The sequence below is a fragment of the Sebastes fasciatus genome, chromosome 12 (genome assembly GCF_043250625.1).
Source record: "Sebastes fasciatus isolate fSebFas1 chromosome 12, fSebFas1.pri, whole genome shotgun sequence".
Taxonomy (NCBI): Eukaryota; Metazoa; Chordata; class Actinopteri; order Perciformes; family Sebastidae; genus Sebastes; species Sebastes fasciatus.
This window is the reverse complement of record NC_133806.1, coordinates 17,119,313-17,137,420: the sequence shown is the minus strand read 5'-3', so window position 1 is coordinate 17,137,420 and position 18,108 is coordinate 17,119,313. Positions and strand designations below refer to the sequence as shown.

Below are 18,108 nucleotides of genomic sequence, written 5' to 3'. Positions count from 1 at the left end.
TAAACTGATTATCTTTGGGTGTTGGACTGTTGGTCGGACAAAATAAGCAAATTGAATATGTCAACGTGGGGTATTTTTCACAGTTTTCTGATATTTTATAGAACAAATAATTGAATAATTGAATTAATTGAAAAAACAATACAGAAGAGTTTAGTAATGAAAATGATCGTTATTTGCAATATGGAAAATGCATGCAAACTTCTATATGACATGATCAAATTGATGTTATCAAAATGATTATAAACATCAATCATTTTTAAATTACAACTTGCTTGTTTTTGCAACAGTATAACATAATATGTTCCCATCGTGACAATACAATTCCACTGAAAGTTAATTAAATGATAGTATTTAATTATAACCCAGTCCTAACTCATTGTGTTGTTGAAACAAACATCTACCAGGCTAGTTCCTATCACCTATATTTTCATCACATTAATTAGAAAAGCTATTATTCTATCACATCAATTCATAATATATATTCAACAAACTGCATAGTTTCTGATAACAAACAATAACAAGCTGGAAGGTAGTCACCTAACTGTGCTAAAAAAACAGTGAGGGTGTGAGCAGAGGGAACATGTCTGTATGATTTTGTATACATACAGTATGAAGGTTATGTATGTATGACAATATGTGAGTGCAGACAGAGAGAAGAACAGGTGGACAGGTCCAGCTGGGACCAGAGAGTTTCAGAACCTCTTCAGTGTTACGAAAATAATCGTCTGCAGCAGCATAAAGAGAAGAGGGCTTCTCCCTCTCCTCATGCGCGATGTTGACACCGACAGACACTCAGTGCATTAGTATTTCTACAACTATGTCGTTTCAGCTTTCCCTGCATGCACTCAAATACTTCATGCAAATGCTGAGGGTCAGTTGGAGGCAATGCTATTATAACGCATTATTCATCTTTGTGAAGGGAGGTGTGTGTGTGCACCAGCGGATGACAGCGTTAGTGGGGATAGAGCACTGATATAAAATTGGGGTCCCTCTTACTGCCGATGTTAGGCAAGAAGCTAACCAAACATCCCACGGTTCAGTGATTTGATGAATGTGCGCATGTGTTAGTGTGTCTGTGCTTGGGGAAGGGATGTGTGTGTGAAGAGGGTTGATTCAACCACCGCAGTCGTCAATAGGGTGTCAAAAGCTGCTGCTGAGTCTTTGTGTGTGTCGTGTCGTTGGGCCTCAGGTGCAGAAGAGGCCCGTAAAGTGTTGTCTTAATTAGTGATAACAAGACGGGATCGAAAGAAATGAGGCTCAGACGGATGAGGGGAGGATCAATACGTAAGAGGAGGAAAACAAAGAGATTCGGACAAACAAAGATGGATTTTTTTCAGCCAATACCGATGACCGATAAATACCTGCTTCTCATGGACGATACCGATAAGATAACCGATGATTTCCCATTTTTGTATTTTAAAAAGAAGTTCATAACTTGTAGTTTATGCACACCTGAGGGTAAGAAAGGCTAAGTGTAGTGAGCAAAAGATGGATGATTTAATGTTCTATAGCTCTGACCTGACCTCATCTAACTGGCATCACTATTGTTAACACAACAAAAACAAAGAGCAGTTCTGACTGTTCAAATGTAAAAAAAAAATTCTAGTAAAGTACATAAAAAAATTTGTATTGCAAATTGGAATCGTGTTGTCGTCTGAAACTGTGAAAAATGTTTAACTCTCTAGTCGGCGTGCCGCGCTTGTTCTTCTTTTCTGTGATTATAAACCAACTTTAAAGGTGCATACCACCACCTACTGTATCAGAGTGAATAGATGATGTGCTTATTTGTCAATGAAAGCAATTTGGTTTCGCATTATCGGCCGATAATTTATCCACTATAATTTAATTATCGGAATAATACATAATAAATGTATAGGCCCGTTATATTTTGCAGTATCCTTGTCAGTATGCCTCTTGCTTATTTGAGCTCACAGAAAGAATCACTCTAGGTGTCAAACGTTTTTGCAAACAAAGTTATTTTTACATGCATTGTTGTTCATCAAAATGCATTGTGTGTATCCTTGAGGCCTGACAAACGTGTTGAAAGCATTTTTGTCCTCATATAACCTTTGCAATGCGATATTTAATCCTTTAAATACGGACCTCCCGTGGGCGGCCAATCTCATAAAATGCTCATTATCTGCTCATAAAAATGTGCATATCTCAAAAAGTAAACAATGTGCATAGTTCAAATAACTTATGGAGTGTTCAAAAATATATTTTGTTCATGTTTCTACATTCAGAATTTTTTAGGATCAATATGTTTTGTGTGTGTATTAAGTAACATTTTTATGAAGAAAAACGTCTGATTTTTAATTTTTTTTAAATTTATGACACAATTTCAATACTTTTTATAAATTATTATGTTTTATTGACTTATATAACCTTTTAGCTTGGGTTGCACAGATTTTAGGGATATGAAGCATTTGAAGATCCTCCAAGAAATTACATTACAGTAAGCATAAATACCAATGTAGGCACTGGCGGACCATTTCTATTGCAGAGTTCAAAGGGTTAAAACATATTTCAAACTAAGGATTGTTACATCCATGTTTGCTCGCTAACAGTCTTCTTCCTTTCCTTTGTCGGCACATTTATATTTCTTTGTGTGTTACTGCCGTCCACTAAACATCAATTACAGCGTGAAAACTGCGTCAGGACTGTTTGTCTCGCCTGCATGCTCGCACGTGTACATGTGCAGCTCCATAGTACTACTAGTGATAAAAAAAACTCCACAGGGCACCTTTAATAAGACATACTCGAGGTAGAAATGGCCAAACTTAATATTAATGTTACTGTCATGCACCCTGGTGTTGACGTTAGGCGACCCACACATTTTTACAGTATATTATTTCTGGTTTATCTTTTAACTTCAGGTGGTTATTGCCGGCTGTAGAAAAGTCAAAAGTCTCGGTCCTGACCGTTTCAAACAGTCTGTTAATAAATTCTCAAAGCTGGGAACACACATCCACATTTCTGAAGAGGTCATATGACCTAACGCTACCACACACGCCTCAGATATCGGATTTAAAAAGTCCTTTAACTAGTGTACAAGCTAGCAGCTAGCTCAACTAACTTACTGTGTGTTGCAGCAGTACATTAACATGATGTTTCTATTATTATTTAATTATACTATATACATTTCTACTATCAAAGAACCAGATATTTTCTAACATCTTGCTCATTGTTTGTATTGATGACTCAACTTCCCCACCCAAGCCTTGCAAGTGCTCTAAATGTCATCTAACAGTGTCGTCTTTGTACAAGATGAGTGGAACCCTGACGACCAAAACATCTCATCCTACTTGTTTTTGAGCAGCGTAGTGGGAGGAGACACTGGTTATAAAAGTATTTTTTAACCAACAATTATCTCTTGTTCACTCGCACGACAAACAAGTGCATCAAAATGCCATTCAGATGATGTCATGTCTGTGTTAACTTCACGACTTTGAGTGGACTTTGGCCATTCGATCCCTAAAATGTGTGCAGGTGTCCGGCTGCCTCGGACCGTGAAAGGCGCTGGTGCTGTGGTGTGTCCCTGTGCCGTGTGCGCGTGCAAGTGTGTATTTATGCGTGCGTCGCTTGTACGTACATGTGCATGCAGCCTTGCATTTCCACGTGTATGTGATTTAACTCTCTCTCATGTCCCATTCCAAGATCATTTATCATCCACCCGTGTCTCGCTGCCTGCATCCTGACATTGCTACAACCCAACTCCACTCTTCTCCTTTTCCACCTCCATCTCTGTCTCTCCTCCTCCATTCCCAGGTCTGTAATTTATTGCAGAGAGGCGTGATCTGATTTACTGCGGATTTAATGAGAAAAGAGTGTGTGCGTGTGTGTGAGAGAGAGGGAGAGAAAGAAATAGTTAAGGATGAGGAGAAAGAAGAGGACAGAGAGAGAGAGAGAGAGATGTGTGGATGTCCTTCATGCACCCTTGAGTCTTGGTGGGTGGGTTGAGTAAGTGCAGGAGATAGGGAGAGATAGAGTGGAGTGTGTGTGTGTGTGTGTGTGTGCATGCTCGAGGGAGGTACTTGAAAGGAGTACCCTAAAAAGAAAATAGTCCCCGGCTCCTCTCTTCCTCTCCTCTCCCCAACCCTATCTCCTACTTCCTTCTGCTCTTCTCGCCTCCGGCAGGACTTCTCTCTCTGATCTGTGCGTCATCCGATCACACACACATGCGCACACTTTAGCAGATACTGTAGCTTTAGTTATCACATTGGGAATTATGTTTGTGAGTGCGTCTGTGAGAGAACTCAGTGCTCACAAACACTATATTACAGATGGTGTTTGGCTCAGCGTCACATCCAGGACTGTGTATATACAGTATGTCCTGGTAATATAAGGGAGTGAGTGTGTTTTGTGGCGTGTGTCAGGAAGGTGGATACAGATTCATTTTATGGAGGTGAGCAGGGTTACTTTAGAAGAACAAATAGCAGTATGGATGTTTGCAGTTACAGCGTGTAAATATATGTTTGTGTTGTGTTCTTAAAGACGTGTCGCACTTCAGAGGCCCTGCAGGAGTTCTTCAGGCATATTTGAGAACAGATAAACAGTTTAGATTAAAGGAAAGGTTCACATTTTTCAAATCTGTCGTAAAACAAAACTCACATATCCAGATGTATATTGAAGCAGTTTTTGGTCGCTGCAAAATTTCTCGTGTTCATACTGCCCATTGAGAGATCAGCCAAAGTTCACATGAGGCTTCAGTCGAAACTCTCGCAAGATGGTTGAGGTTAGGCATTGACCTCGAATAGTTAAGGTTGGGATAGTTCGTCGGGCAACGAGTCTCGCAAGAGTTTTCACAACTTGTGGGTTACCTTCTAGACATGACCGTGTTTTTCTTTCGGCTTTTGCCTTTATTTGACAGAGATAGTGATAGTCATGAAATGCGGAGAGGGAGGGGATGACATGCAGCAAACGATTCAAACCCTGAGCTGCTGCGGCAGGGACTCAGCCTTTGGTACATGGGGCGCCGCTCTACCATGTGAGCTACCGGGGCACCCCGGGGCACTCCTGACTGTGTTTGTTTTTAACCGATGAATATGTTTTGGCACAAACACGTTTTCTTCTGTGACTGCGGCTGAGCCATCATATAACGTGGAAGAGCTACTGCTGAGCAGCCGGACAGATGGCGGGTTTGATTCTGCATCGACCGCGAGTCACATTCTGGAGCCGTTTACTGGCGGGAGGAGAGCTCCGAGTTTGTGTCTATTTTTTGAAACTTTGAACAGCAGCAACTGAGTGAACTGTCTGTATGTTTCTGTTAGCATGTTAGCAGAGCAGCTGCAGCAACAACAGTTCTGTGCATGTTTCTGTTTAGACTTTACAAGCGCACGACTTCTGCATGTCACCGCCCCAATATGAAGGGCCTTCCTAAAGACTTTTGATTGGTTCTGATATGCAGGTTTTTTTTGGTATATTGTTTCCACCCAGTTTAAGCAATGAAACCAGGCAGATTTGTCTTCAGTTTCTAGTTGAGCGAAGCATTTAGAAACTGACTTGTGAGTCAAGAGATTGTAAGAAATCTCCTTTTAATAGTATTATCCCTCCATCGCAGCTCAGCAAGGAAACACTGTCCAGGGAAATCAAATCAAGGAATTTTGCAGTAAAAGATACCCACTTGATTGTCAAACTCAGACTGCTTAAAATCTCATATTAGCTTCAGCTGTACTTTAGAATATTTTTTTGTCCAGAATGAGGATTGTGGATTTTGTCCACCATCACTTACATGTGTGATTGTGTCAGGATGGGATCTCTCCAGGGCCAGTACGAACAGGAGGAAAAACAATAGCAACCAGAAACAGTTTTTTGGCAAACCATCCAATAGCTGCTGAGACATTTCACTCAAAACCACAATTGCAAACCTTGTGGTGGTGTCAGAGGTAAAGTCAGGGGATCACCAAAGTCATTAGGGTTCATCATCTGGGCACAATGAATGTCCGCAAAAAATTTCATGGCAATCCATAAATACAGATATTTCAGTCTGGACCAAAGTGGTGACATCACCATCCTTCAAAATGTGAAGGGTATGTGTGTGTAGACTTTGCAGGATGTCAAGCGTTGAATTACTGGTCTTCTCTTTCATGCTCCATCTCCAGCTTCCTTCTTCCCATCTCCTTATATTCTTTTATTTACTCCCCCTCCGTTCCCCCCTCTCTTTTCTGTCGAGCCGTCTCGACTCAGTGTGGAGGATTAGTGGAGACAAAGAGAGATCCAGGAGCCAACTCTCGCTGAGGACGGGGACAGAAGGAAACACTGTTGTTCTCTCAGCAGGAAAAGATACTAATGCCTCTCTAAAGACTATTGTCTCTTGTAGATTACTCCCTTTCCTCTGTCATGCTGAATAAAAATCAATCGAAATGATAATTTACTGTCAGCAGATTAACTATTTAACCGCTGTAACAAAGTCTGATGGAGTCAGTGGATAGATGGAGACCAAATTTACCCACAAACACACACATAATGATGTTAGGGCATAAAACAGAATAATCTTATCAGCTGAACATAAAAAAGTAAACAAGTCATGATTACTTGGTCCCAAGTGTACAGGGCTCCAAAAGTCTGTATCTGTTGACCCTGTTTACATGGCGTGGAGTTTGATAACAATTCACATGTTGTCACAGATATAGATCTGCATGTTCTCCTTCGTGCACACAACATCCCCGGCCACTGCATAATTCAGGAGTCAACTCTATTTAGCTTGTATGATGCGTGCTATATAGACCCGAAGAGCGGGAGCATACGCTTTCTGATTCATTCTTCCTCTTTTTTTGTTGTTGTTCTATTTAGCATCAACATTTCTTGTTTGTGAGCGTCAGTATTCCCTGTGCAATAAGAGGAGGGATCCCAGTGAGTGTGCCGGTGGAATTGCATGTCTGATAAGTGATTGGAGAGTGAATGAATTATAGCCTGGAGACCTTTAATGAGGCCTCAGTGGGAGGGAGGCTGAGGCTAGAGAAGGGGGTGGTGGTATAGGCAGGTGAAAGCAGCTGCAGCTTTCCCCAAAGAGAAACCTCCACCCCCCTCTTTTCTCTCCTTTTCACATCTTTATTTCCCTTATCCACCTTTCCATCTTGCTGCAACCCCCCCCCCCTCATGTTTTCTCTGGTGCACTTCTCCCGGCTCTTTCCTCAGCACTCCCCCCATCCTCATTACGGACGCCTGACACAGCACATGTTCAGTCCTTTGTGCGCCGGTGCCCTTTTTATTACCGGGTTAAATGGAAAGAAATCCATATATGGAGCAGAAGTCCATTTGATGACTACAGTGCTTGTACGCAGATGTGTATGGACGTAACGTACGGACGCATCTTATTAAATTTGCTTCATTTTTTTTAAACTTGTGCTTATGTTTGGGTGTTTTGGGTGTATTAAGAAGAGTCTTTGAAAGCAGCTAGATTGGCCTGCGTGAAAGCAATGAAAAGCCTGCTACCCCAACACTTGTGCCAATCCGCTCACACACACACACACACACACACACACACACACACACACACACACACACACACACACACAAACAAACATTAGTCCTGCCAATCTGTCCTTTATGTGCTGTTTTTCATCCGAGTGTCACCGCGGTGCTTGGCGACACAGATCGTGAGAGGAATTTTAGACCACATGGAAACTTGGTTGGTGTGTGCCAGTGTTTGTGTGCATGATTCACCTCAGGAGATCGAACACGGGTTGCCACAGCAGACGTCTTCGCCCACAGCAACTCGCAACGAAATGCTTTAAAAGGGAAGTTTGAAGTTTTTGACGTGACTGACAGCCAGACGGACTCAGTGCGCTCGTTTTTTCTCACTGCTTCAGTCAGTTCTCACCTCCTAAAGACCCACTTAATAAAGTTGAATAAGTCTTTTCAGAGCAACATTTTCCCAGCTGAAGCAGACGTCAGTGCTCTTAGATTTGTGTGGGTGGGCTGACTGACGTTAAAGTGTAAAGAAAGCGAGAGAGGGATGTGATTACTATGTAAATAGCTGCTCTAGATTGGCTATGAAATGTTTTCAGCTGAAAGTGGAGCGTCTGCGGATCCACCTCTGAAATCTCTTCCAGGCCTGATTGACAGCTGGACGGCAGCTCTCAAACAGATGTTGCCGCGGCGACGGAGCCAAGAAAATTCTCCTCCGGTACAACGGAGGACGAGCAGACTATTTAGAAAAACAATGAGCTGAGATAATGAGAGTAACAGGCACTGAATGAGCAGGAGATGTGGGTGCTGGTTCCCTCCGTCTTGTGTTGCAGCACACACATCTGGTCTGGCACCTTTAGGCCAGATGCCACACAAATATGTCTGACATGAGACATAGACCACTTGTGCCACCATAAATCTGTTACATAAGCTCTTGAATGGTGTAATGATGTGATAATTTATTACATTTATGAACTGCTTCTGATTCCCCCATCCCTTTTTTCTGTTTACTCTTGTTTATGAAATCTTCAGCTTCGTTTTACAAACCGCCTCCCTCTGATCATCATTTATGTTGGAAGTTTGCAGCATTTATGTCCACAGAGAGATGGATCACATGCAAACAGCGCATAAGAGTCAGTCTGTTTGCATCCCTTTCATTCAGTCATGAAGCTACAAAGAGGCAAAGCGCTCGGTTATACATTTATACATATGTGAGTACGCATGTTAACACAAAGAGGGAGGGCTGTGTGTCTCTACATTTGTGTGGGGGATGGGGTCGACGCTGAGTTTGCGTCTTTGTCTGTCAAATAAATTATTTAAATCCCGTAATGACGAAAGCTGAAATCTGTTATCGGCGTCCTCCATTAGAGGCCCGTGCGTCTGCCTTGCTGCCTCAGTATGCTCCTCGCTTGCTCCCCCTGTCTGGGCTCAGCGTGGGGTTGGATAAAGATCACAAGCTCTGAATCTTAAGCACACATCCCAGCAGAACAAAGGCCAACAGCGCGCGCCTGTGACCTAGGGACTCTCATGCACACAGCGAACGTCTTCATCACAGGAGCGTGTGAATATTTTGACGGCGGTTCTTTTTGATGCAAAATGCTGATAAAATGTCACTTGCGTCTCAAGAGTCGCGGCGCCTTTAATTTGAAGGATGTTGACGGAAGTCTGAGGTGTGAAGTCTGTACAATGGGGGTTGCCTGTTTTACACATACAGGGTTTTGCCCCAGGAGAGAGCTTAATGGCAGTGTATGATGGGATATGTGTTAGGGTCTTGATCTCTTTATTCACACCTTGCGCTTCCTTCTTTTAACTTTCGTCGTCTCTTTCCTTTCCTCTGTCTCATTATTCCCCCCTTGACAGCCGTTCTCTCCCTCTTTCCATTTTCCCTCCCTCTCTCTCTCTCCTCTTTGCCTGCATGTTTTTTATTACTGTAGCAAACTGCCCATTAGTCAACTTAGAAAGCAGCCTCCTGTGCGTGTGTGTGTGCACGCTGATGTCAGGGGGTTCATTTGAATAATATACGGTGTATCATCTTTGGAAAACTTTTACTTCCTGACAGAAAGCTCAGATAATATTTGAAAAACACATGATGTGTCTGTCTTCAAAAGCAAAACAATTTCCTACCATCAACGATGACTCATTACAGTAACTGATTTTTCTTTGCTTTCAACAGTCTGTCCTTTTGTCAAACATATCACTGTTTTTGAAATGGTGGATATAAAAAAATCTGATATAAAAAATGTGCTTTCTTGCAGAGAGTTTGATGGGAAGATTGATCCAACTCTCATGTCTGTATGCAAAATATGAAGCCACAGCAAGCAGCTGGTTAGCTTAGCATAGCATGAAGACTGGAAACGGGTGAACAGCTAGCCTGGCTCTGTCCAAAGATAACAAAATCGTTGTGTTTTGTCTATGGAGACAGACAGACATAAGAACATGTCAGCCTGCTGCGCTGTGCCACGCTGTGCCGCGCTGCCGCGCAGTGCCGCGAAGCTTTGAATACCTTCAAATAGTTTTCACCGAAGCTTCGAAGCCCAAACAATGGTATTCGGGACAGCAGTTTTTAGCTGTATAGTAATGTTCTAATGTTTCTCCAATTTTATTTATTTTTTCATATCTTAAAGGTGCTTAACACGAAATTCAGAACATATCTATTGCCTCCACACGGCTCTCAATATGGCGACGGCTTAAAGGGACTGTTTGTAACTTTTTAAGCGTATAAATGTAGCGGGTCGCCACACATGCGCGCTCGCATATGCGCGTTCGCGTGTGGCCGCTGCCTCTCCTCCTCTGCCTGCCTGCCTTCACTCAGAGAGCGCGCGCTTTCTCAGCTCGCTCCACCTCTAGACGTGAACGCGCGCTCACTCCTCACTGCAGAACAGTTAGTTTAGCTCTGAGAATATCTAGTGAATATTCAGTGGACGTTTTGCAGAAATAACTGCTGCAGCTCCTCCAGACCAACAGAGGTTTCCCGTGTCTTGTGAAGTGACGGAGCTCCTCAGCTAGTAACGTTATCGTCTCGTTACCGACCGGGTGCCGGTGTCTCCCTGCTCCCTCCGGCTGCGGGCGGAGAGAGCAGGGAGACACGCTGCAGAGCCCCGCTGCATCACCCTGCGCTGAGGCAGTAAAAGCCAACACTAGGATCAGATCTAAATCATGTTCATGGAGAGACCTTCGTCTGGTCAGCTAACATTACTGCCAAGCAGCTGAAATATAGAGTGATATTGTGGTTTTAGCTGACGTGTGTCGCCTCACTGTTTTGAGCGATGCTCGTTCAGGTATATTTAGAGCGAGCAAGCGCGAGCCCGACGCTGACTTTTGTTGATTTCACGGCCACAGGTGTCGCTGTTAAGAAGCATTTCTGAAAGTTACAAATAGTCCCTTTAACAGAGCTAACAGTGTTTAGCTGGGGGGGAACCGGAGGGTGGGCGTTACGCTTCTGTGACAACGCTGTGGGTCGGGACAGCGTTATCAGCGAGCGTAGTGCAGAGCAGCGGCAATTAGCTAGCCAGTGGGGCAAACACACTTGGACCGACATACATCTCCCGACTACTTAAGTTGTTTGCTGCTATATTAACGCTCGGAATTTTGAATTTAGCACCTTTAATTAATGCAGTGACATCGCATTTTCCATCCGTCATTGTAACCTCAAACTGCTTATGTGACACTGAAAAAGAGGCTGGCGGTTTGTTTGGTGAGTGAACAAGGTGAAAATTCATCCCACCTACTCGTCGATGTCTGGATGTTGACAGAACGTTGGAGTTGATTGATGGCTCTCTGGTTCAGTGCGGCTAGTGGGCTGTTCAGATACACCGCATAGCGCATACTGTTTCGTTTGCACATTTTTATGTCAATTCCTGGACGCTGACTGATAAACAGTCTTGCCATTGATTTAGTTGTTTCGGAAAGTATTTCAAGGCCGCTGATTCAGCAAATGTATACTAAAGTTGAATCTGATAGAAGGAGTTTGTTATGCTGATCGTACTGTTTGATTTTTATACTGCTGTCTTCTGGTGCAAGGTTGGATTTTATTTGTTCTTAGCATTTGCATTGTGTGTGTGTGTGTGTGTGTGTGTGTGTGTCTTTGTATTTGTGTGTATACAAGCCTCAGATTACTGTTGGCTCTGGCACCGCTCACTGAATGTAAATATAGAGAAATAAAAGCCCACTTCTACACTGCTTTGTGTTTATGTGTGTGTGTGTGTGTGTGTGTGTCCATGCTCAGGTCATCTAATTGTGAGTTAAGAGGCTAAAACCCTTTAACTGTATAATATATTTTTTTAAAAAGGCTGAAGAAGGGACAAATCCTCGTTCATATACCGCATTCCTGTGTGTGTGTGTGTGTGTGTGTGTGTGTGTGTGTGTGTGTGTGTGTGTGTGTGTGTGTGTGTGTGTGTGTGTGTGTGTGTGTGTGTGTGTGTGTGTGTGTGTGTGTGTGTGTGTGTGTGTGTGTGTGTGTGTGTGTGTGTGTGTGGCTTTATGTGCACTATAGCTCATACATCTCTGTCTCAGATTGGGCCTGCAGTGTGTGCCTCCGTTGGGATTCTTGGGTCCAGCTCTGCTGAGAAAGCATACAGAGACTGATTTCCTCTTATTTATGCCACTCTTTCTCTTCCTTGCTCTCTCAATTTATTTCCTGCCTCTTTCCCATTCTGCCTGTGTCACTTCTTTCACTACTTACTGACCTTCACTTGTCCTTCATTCCTTGGATAGTCACACACACACACACACACGCGCACACACTAGACATTTTCTAGAAGGCTGGATTTGTATAATTGTGTTTGTGTGAGTTTGTGTGCTGGAAATAGCCTTGTCCCCGTACGCTGGTCATAATTAGCCGGGCTGATGCTCTGAAGCACCGTGCTGCAAAGCCTGAATACAATCATCCTATAAAATACAAGCTCGCCTGCATATCTGAGTGACACTTGAATGAAAAATCACACATTTTCTAACTTTAATTCTCTTTTTTCTTTCCTCTCTGTTCCCAGTGATCTGCTGTCTTCAGGCTACGTGGAGAGGCATTTGTCAGAAAAAGGGAAGACTGTCGTCACCAATGTAAGATTCTGCAAATCATCTCCCCTCATGCTCACTCACACTTTCTTTATTAGACTATTCGCAGTTAGAATGAAAGCTTCAGTGTTTTTATGATTACGCCTGGTAATTACCACGATGCAATTTGTATCTGGTTATGTGGATAAAGATTAAAGCATTTAACACGACCTGTAAATGCATGCAGAACACATTGCATTCAAAATGCTACTGGATCAGGCAAACCACACCTGGAGGTGATTTAAACAGACTGTACATTACCTGCTCAGTACGAAACAGCAGACAGACAAAGTTAGCAAATAGCTGGTGAACAAACATACTGGAACATTTAGCAGCTTAAACCTGCCTTCACTCACCGCAAGGTAGGGTGCAGACTCAGAGCCTTGCAGAGGCTAAGCTCAGCGCAGACATATATAATATGTCATCAAAAAGTGAGCAAGGAATGCCATTCACTGTTTCTAGGCAACAACAACTGAAGCTATTATCTCATTAGTTGCACTTTGAAAGGTCAACTGCAACCAAGGTCAAAGTTTGTCATGTTTAGATGTTAACCCCCAAGTTGCGGAAACATGCGAAAACCCAACGACCTATCCTGATCTTAACCATTCGAGGTCAATGCCTAACCTTAGCCATTTCGCCGGAGTTTCACAACTTGGCAGGTTACCTTCTAGACACGACCGTCAAAGTTGAAATAATTTGAACTTTGAGCGCAGTGCTCAGTGGCAATTTTGTGCGGTGCGCCACGCCAAGGGTAGCATTTCCGTCTATAGTCGGGCGGCGCTGCTCTCCACATAGGAAAAAAATCGCAGAGCCAGCGCAGAGCGATTTTTGATCATGTGTGGTCTTAAGAGCCATATTTGGTTAGTGGAGACCGAAAACAGAGCTAAAAGGAGGGAGGATATTGGAATGACATTTTTTAGGTGGACAGAAACACAACTCCAAGTGAATGCTGATGTTACTCATTTTCTGAGTACTGTTTGCTAACATGTTAGGAACGAAAACTTTATAAGGAGATAATATGTAAACGCCCTTTAAGATAAATATCTCTCTAACAAGTTGAAAAGTCACCTGCTATAATTCCGCCTTTTCCTGCTATCTCAAGCAAACCCAGCAAAGCCTGTAGCTGTTTGGAAAGGTAAAATAAGTCATCCCAATCTCATGGGAATGCGTGTACTGTAAATAGCACGACATTACAAGGACATTCTGCGTGTCATGAGGACACCTTTTAGGCTTTCTGCATTTCATTTGTACGCCGCTTTTCACATGTCATTTGTACCCCACGCAACAAACTACGGTGAAGTCCGCAGTTAAGCAACAAAACCACTTAGTTAGGTTTAGGAATAACATCATGGTTGTGCTTAAAATAAGTAAGTAACTGAGTAAAATACGTACAGAAACAACGTCACAGAAGTACTCAAAACATGTCACAAATGTCTCAAAAAACACGTCACTAAGGTCACTAACGTCACTAAGGTCACTAACGTCACTAAGGTCACTAAGGTCACTAACGTCACTTACAAAACAAAACTGGTCTCGAACATCAGTCTCCTCGTTGAAAGTCCTGTGTTTGTTGGATCCATCCACCTCCCCTCCCGCCCGCCATAAGCAGTCTTTCTCACTTTTTATTCTACATCACTAGCTCTGAGCGTAGCATATTAATTGGATGCGTTTACATTGCAGTCAGTACAGACTACATGGCGTACAAATGACACGCCAAAAACATGAAAGGTGTTCTTATTGCGTGCCAAATGTCTTGTGAATTATCTCGTCATTCATACATCCTTTTCATGCGACCGGGCTGAATAAGTAGAGCCCATACAGCTGCATCACTTCCACTGACCTGGGATGCACTATGTTTGTTGACAAGTCCACCAGTTCTACCTGCCTAATATGCATATAGAGATTCAATCACAATGCGGGCAGAATTGAGAAAACAAGAACCCTTATTTCCTAGTATCGTTATACAGATCACACGTTAGTACCAGGTGTATAACGTAGCAGGGTTAAGTTTACTAAGATAGACCACGCCGTGATGCTGAATCGGCTCCACTGAAGATTTGTTCCCAGCTGTGAGTTGTACGGCTGTAATTTCCTGCAGACCGCACAGGTTCTTCTCCCTCCCTGAGCCTTTTATTGGTTAATCAATGTTTTACTTTGCACACACACACAGAAATCACAGCTCATCCTGCTACCCAGTCTTCATTCAGCTTAGATTCAGAGGACCAAAGTGGCCGAAACCTTTAACTGACATGAAATTAAGATTGCTGTGATAATCCTCTGAAATCTGGACTTCAGTTACAGGACACCCACTGAGCCGTCATGTTATATCACATAAGTGGGGGGATTATAATGTTAAGGACTTATCCAGCTAAGCAGAAGATTAGTGAGATATTAGATACTTTACAGAGAATGATCCAAACTATTACACCACATATTGTGTGATATAGTCACTCGTAATTAATTCACCTTGTAGATGAATCTCCAGAATGTACTGTCTGCAAACTCTGATGTCATGCTTTCTGTTTTAAATAGTGGAAAGAACAAGAGGCACTTTGCTTTTTTATTAACGGCTGCTGTTCAGGAAGGTTAATATGAGACAAGCTGCTTTTTGTTTCTCTGCTCACTGTAGAGGTCAAAGGTCATTGTAACACAGCATCTGTTCTAACAGGTCCACCTCAGAATCATCTCTGCTCATGTAGTACATAGGCAATACAGGTAGTACACACCGTACTGCTAAACGTGGTAGCAGTTCTTACTTACTTTCTGTCCACAGTTAGAGTTTATTGTAATGAATGCAGGACAGTAGTGCCTGTTTTTGGCCAATTCACCAAATGAAATGCTTGAGAAATCAAGATACGTCATCACCTTGATGCAACATTTTTGTTTATAATTGTTTATTTGCAGGGTACAATGCACATTATTCAGCACAGACATTTCAAAAATGTAAATGTGCAGGGGTTAGCATAACAGCTAATTTGCTCCGTAGTTCCAACACTATTAAAAAGTGATGAGTGAAAACAGATGAAAAACATTATAGTAAGTAATAAAACTTTATATATATATATATCACCTTTTCCCACTTTGTTTATTAGTTTTCACATAAAAAACAACATTTTATATACATAAGTACAGGAAAACATTTTTCTCCTTTTTTTGTTAGGGAAACAAACAGACAAACAAAATCAGGTATAATAAGATAATCCCCATATTAAAATAATAATAATAATAATAATAATAATACATAATAATAATACAAAAATAATAATAATGCAAAAATAAAAACAGACATAAACAACAACAATAGACAAGGTGTATGTTTGTATGTGTGAATGGTAGTTTAAAGTAAAATTCTGTGATGACTGATGAAAACAAACCGTACTACAATCTAACAGCTGCTCAAGCAGAAATGTAATGATGACCTTTTTAAACACAGCTGCATAAGTGCTTTACAAAAACATCTATAAAATACACTACCAAGCGCATACAGGAAAAAAAAAGAAGGGGAAAGCATACTGCAACCAGTTACCACACAGGTTAACCCCTGGACTTAAAGGGACTGTTTGTAACTTTTTAAGTGTATAAATGTAGCGGGTCGCCACACATGCGCGCTCGCGTGTGGCCGGAGCCTCGTCTCCGCTGCCTGCTTACCTTCACTCAGACAGAGCGCGCGTGCTGGCATACTCGCTCCACCTCTACTATACGTGAATGCGCGCTCACTTCACACTGCAGAAGAGTTAGTTTAGCTCTGAGAATATCTAGTGAATGCACAGGGGACGTTTTGCAGAAATAAATGCTGCAGCTCCTCCAGACCAACAGAGGTTTTCCGTGTCTTGTGAAGTGACGGGGCTCCTCCACTTGTTACGTTGTCGTCTCGTTACCGACCGGGTGCCGGTGTCTCCCTGCGGCTGCCGGCTGCGGTCGGGAGGCGATAACGTAACTCGTTGAGGAGCCCCGCTGCCTGAGCCTGCGCTGAGGCAGGAAAAACCAACACTGGGATCAGCAGTGATTCATGGAGAGACCTTTGTCTGGTCAGCTAACATTACTGCCAAGCAGTTGAAATATAGAGTGATATTGTGCTTTTAGCTGATGTGTTGTCGCCTCACTGTGACGATGCTCGTCCATGTCTATTTAGAGCGAGCCAGCGCGATCTCGACACTGACTTTCGTTGATTTCAAGGCCACAGGTGTCGCAGTTAACAAGCATTTCTGAAAGTTACAAATAGTCCCTTTAAAGGAAATTATTATAGTTAGAGTTATAGAAAAGCCAACTTAAAGAAGTGGGTTTTTAGATGTTTTTTTAAACTAGTCGTAGTATAGCATAGCATTATACATAGAAAAGTTAAATATAGTAAATATAAATATAGAGAAATTGATCACAACCCTTTGTCTTAACAATTTTAATCAAACAATATAACCAAGCAAGTATCAGACAGTGAAAAGAAGTTAGAATGAACCTTTATAAACACCATAAACTGTTTAAAACTCTCCATACTGGACAGATTACATCTCTGCAGGATATAACGAAACTCCCATCAGCAGTTCTGCTCATTAATCTTCAGCAGTGCTCACAATGACCTGATACACCCAGAGATGTTAACAAAAGCATTGATGGATTAAATCAGTACTTTTTTAAATAGTATGATAAAACCTCTGAAAGCTGAAACATGTTTATTGTTTCATTGTCCTGCAGCCCATGTATTAAAGTGGTACATCAAGCGTGATTACATGCACAAATAAACTCCACTTTCTGTCTCATGAATAGTGAAATAAGATATATATTTGTGTATGTCTTTATCCCTCTTCATTATCTAATTGCTAAACTTTCACTGACATTCAGAGGGCAGAGTGTCCTACTTGTTTTACCAACTGTCTGACCTCAACCTTTTCATTGTGCATTGTGTTGTCCAGATTAGATGATTAATTACTCTTATAGGTGTCTAAGGAGATCATAGATAAAACACACACACACACACACACACACACACACACACACACACACACACACAGTGAGGATGTACCCACGGCGCTGGGTTTTGGGTGTTTCTTGCTTTGATGAGAAGTGGAGCAGAAGGTTCAGGGCGACAGGGGGAGGAGGAGAGACGCTGGGATAGTAGAGCACAGCACCACTTATAAATAGCCCCTCACTGTCTCTTCATCTCACACTCGCTCTACGTCTCTTTACCCAACCTCTCTCTCTCTTCATCTGTAGCTCCATTTAGGTTCATCCACCTAACTTATACAACTTCTTTTGTTGCAGCCCACTCATATGTTTCAATTCTCTGTCAGTATATTCAATCCATCTTCCCTCTCTTACCAGTAATGCACTGCTGTTATCTCTTAACGCTTCGGTCTTAATTGTCAGTTCTGGCCAGCTTGGATGTGGAAATATAGAGACAAATTATAGCTAAGAGTGACATATTGGGCCTAAGAGAAAAACAACAACAAAAATCTCAGCATGACTGATGCAATTTCACTCCAATAATGATGAGTTCATCACACATTTGTATTACTGTACATTTATGAGGACCTCTTTTTACTACATTAGCTCTCTAAGCACAAACTGTAAAGTGTGTAATGCTGCATTCACATGGAATCAGGCAGACGGCAAACCGGATGTCATTTTAGTGGACGAGAGCAGGACAGCGAAATT

At 42.2% G+C, this 18,108-nt stretch overlaps 1 protein-coding gene across 5 annotated transcripts in view; it reads left to right on the top strand.

Moving 5' to 3' along the window:
* The window catches only part of adam22 (ADAM metallopeptidase domain 22), a 76,828-nt gene that overhangs the window by 9,863 nt on the left and 48,857 nt on the right, over positions 1-18,108 (top strand). For all 5 annotated transcript variants that reach the window (XM_074653658.1, XM_074653660.1, XM_074653662.1 and 2 more), the window contains exon 4: positions 12,399-12,465. In XM_074653658.1, coding sequence (XP_074509759.1) covers positions 12,399-12,465 — 67 coding nt within the window. The remainder of the gene's footprint in view (positions 1-12,398; positions 12,466-18,108) is intronic.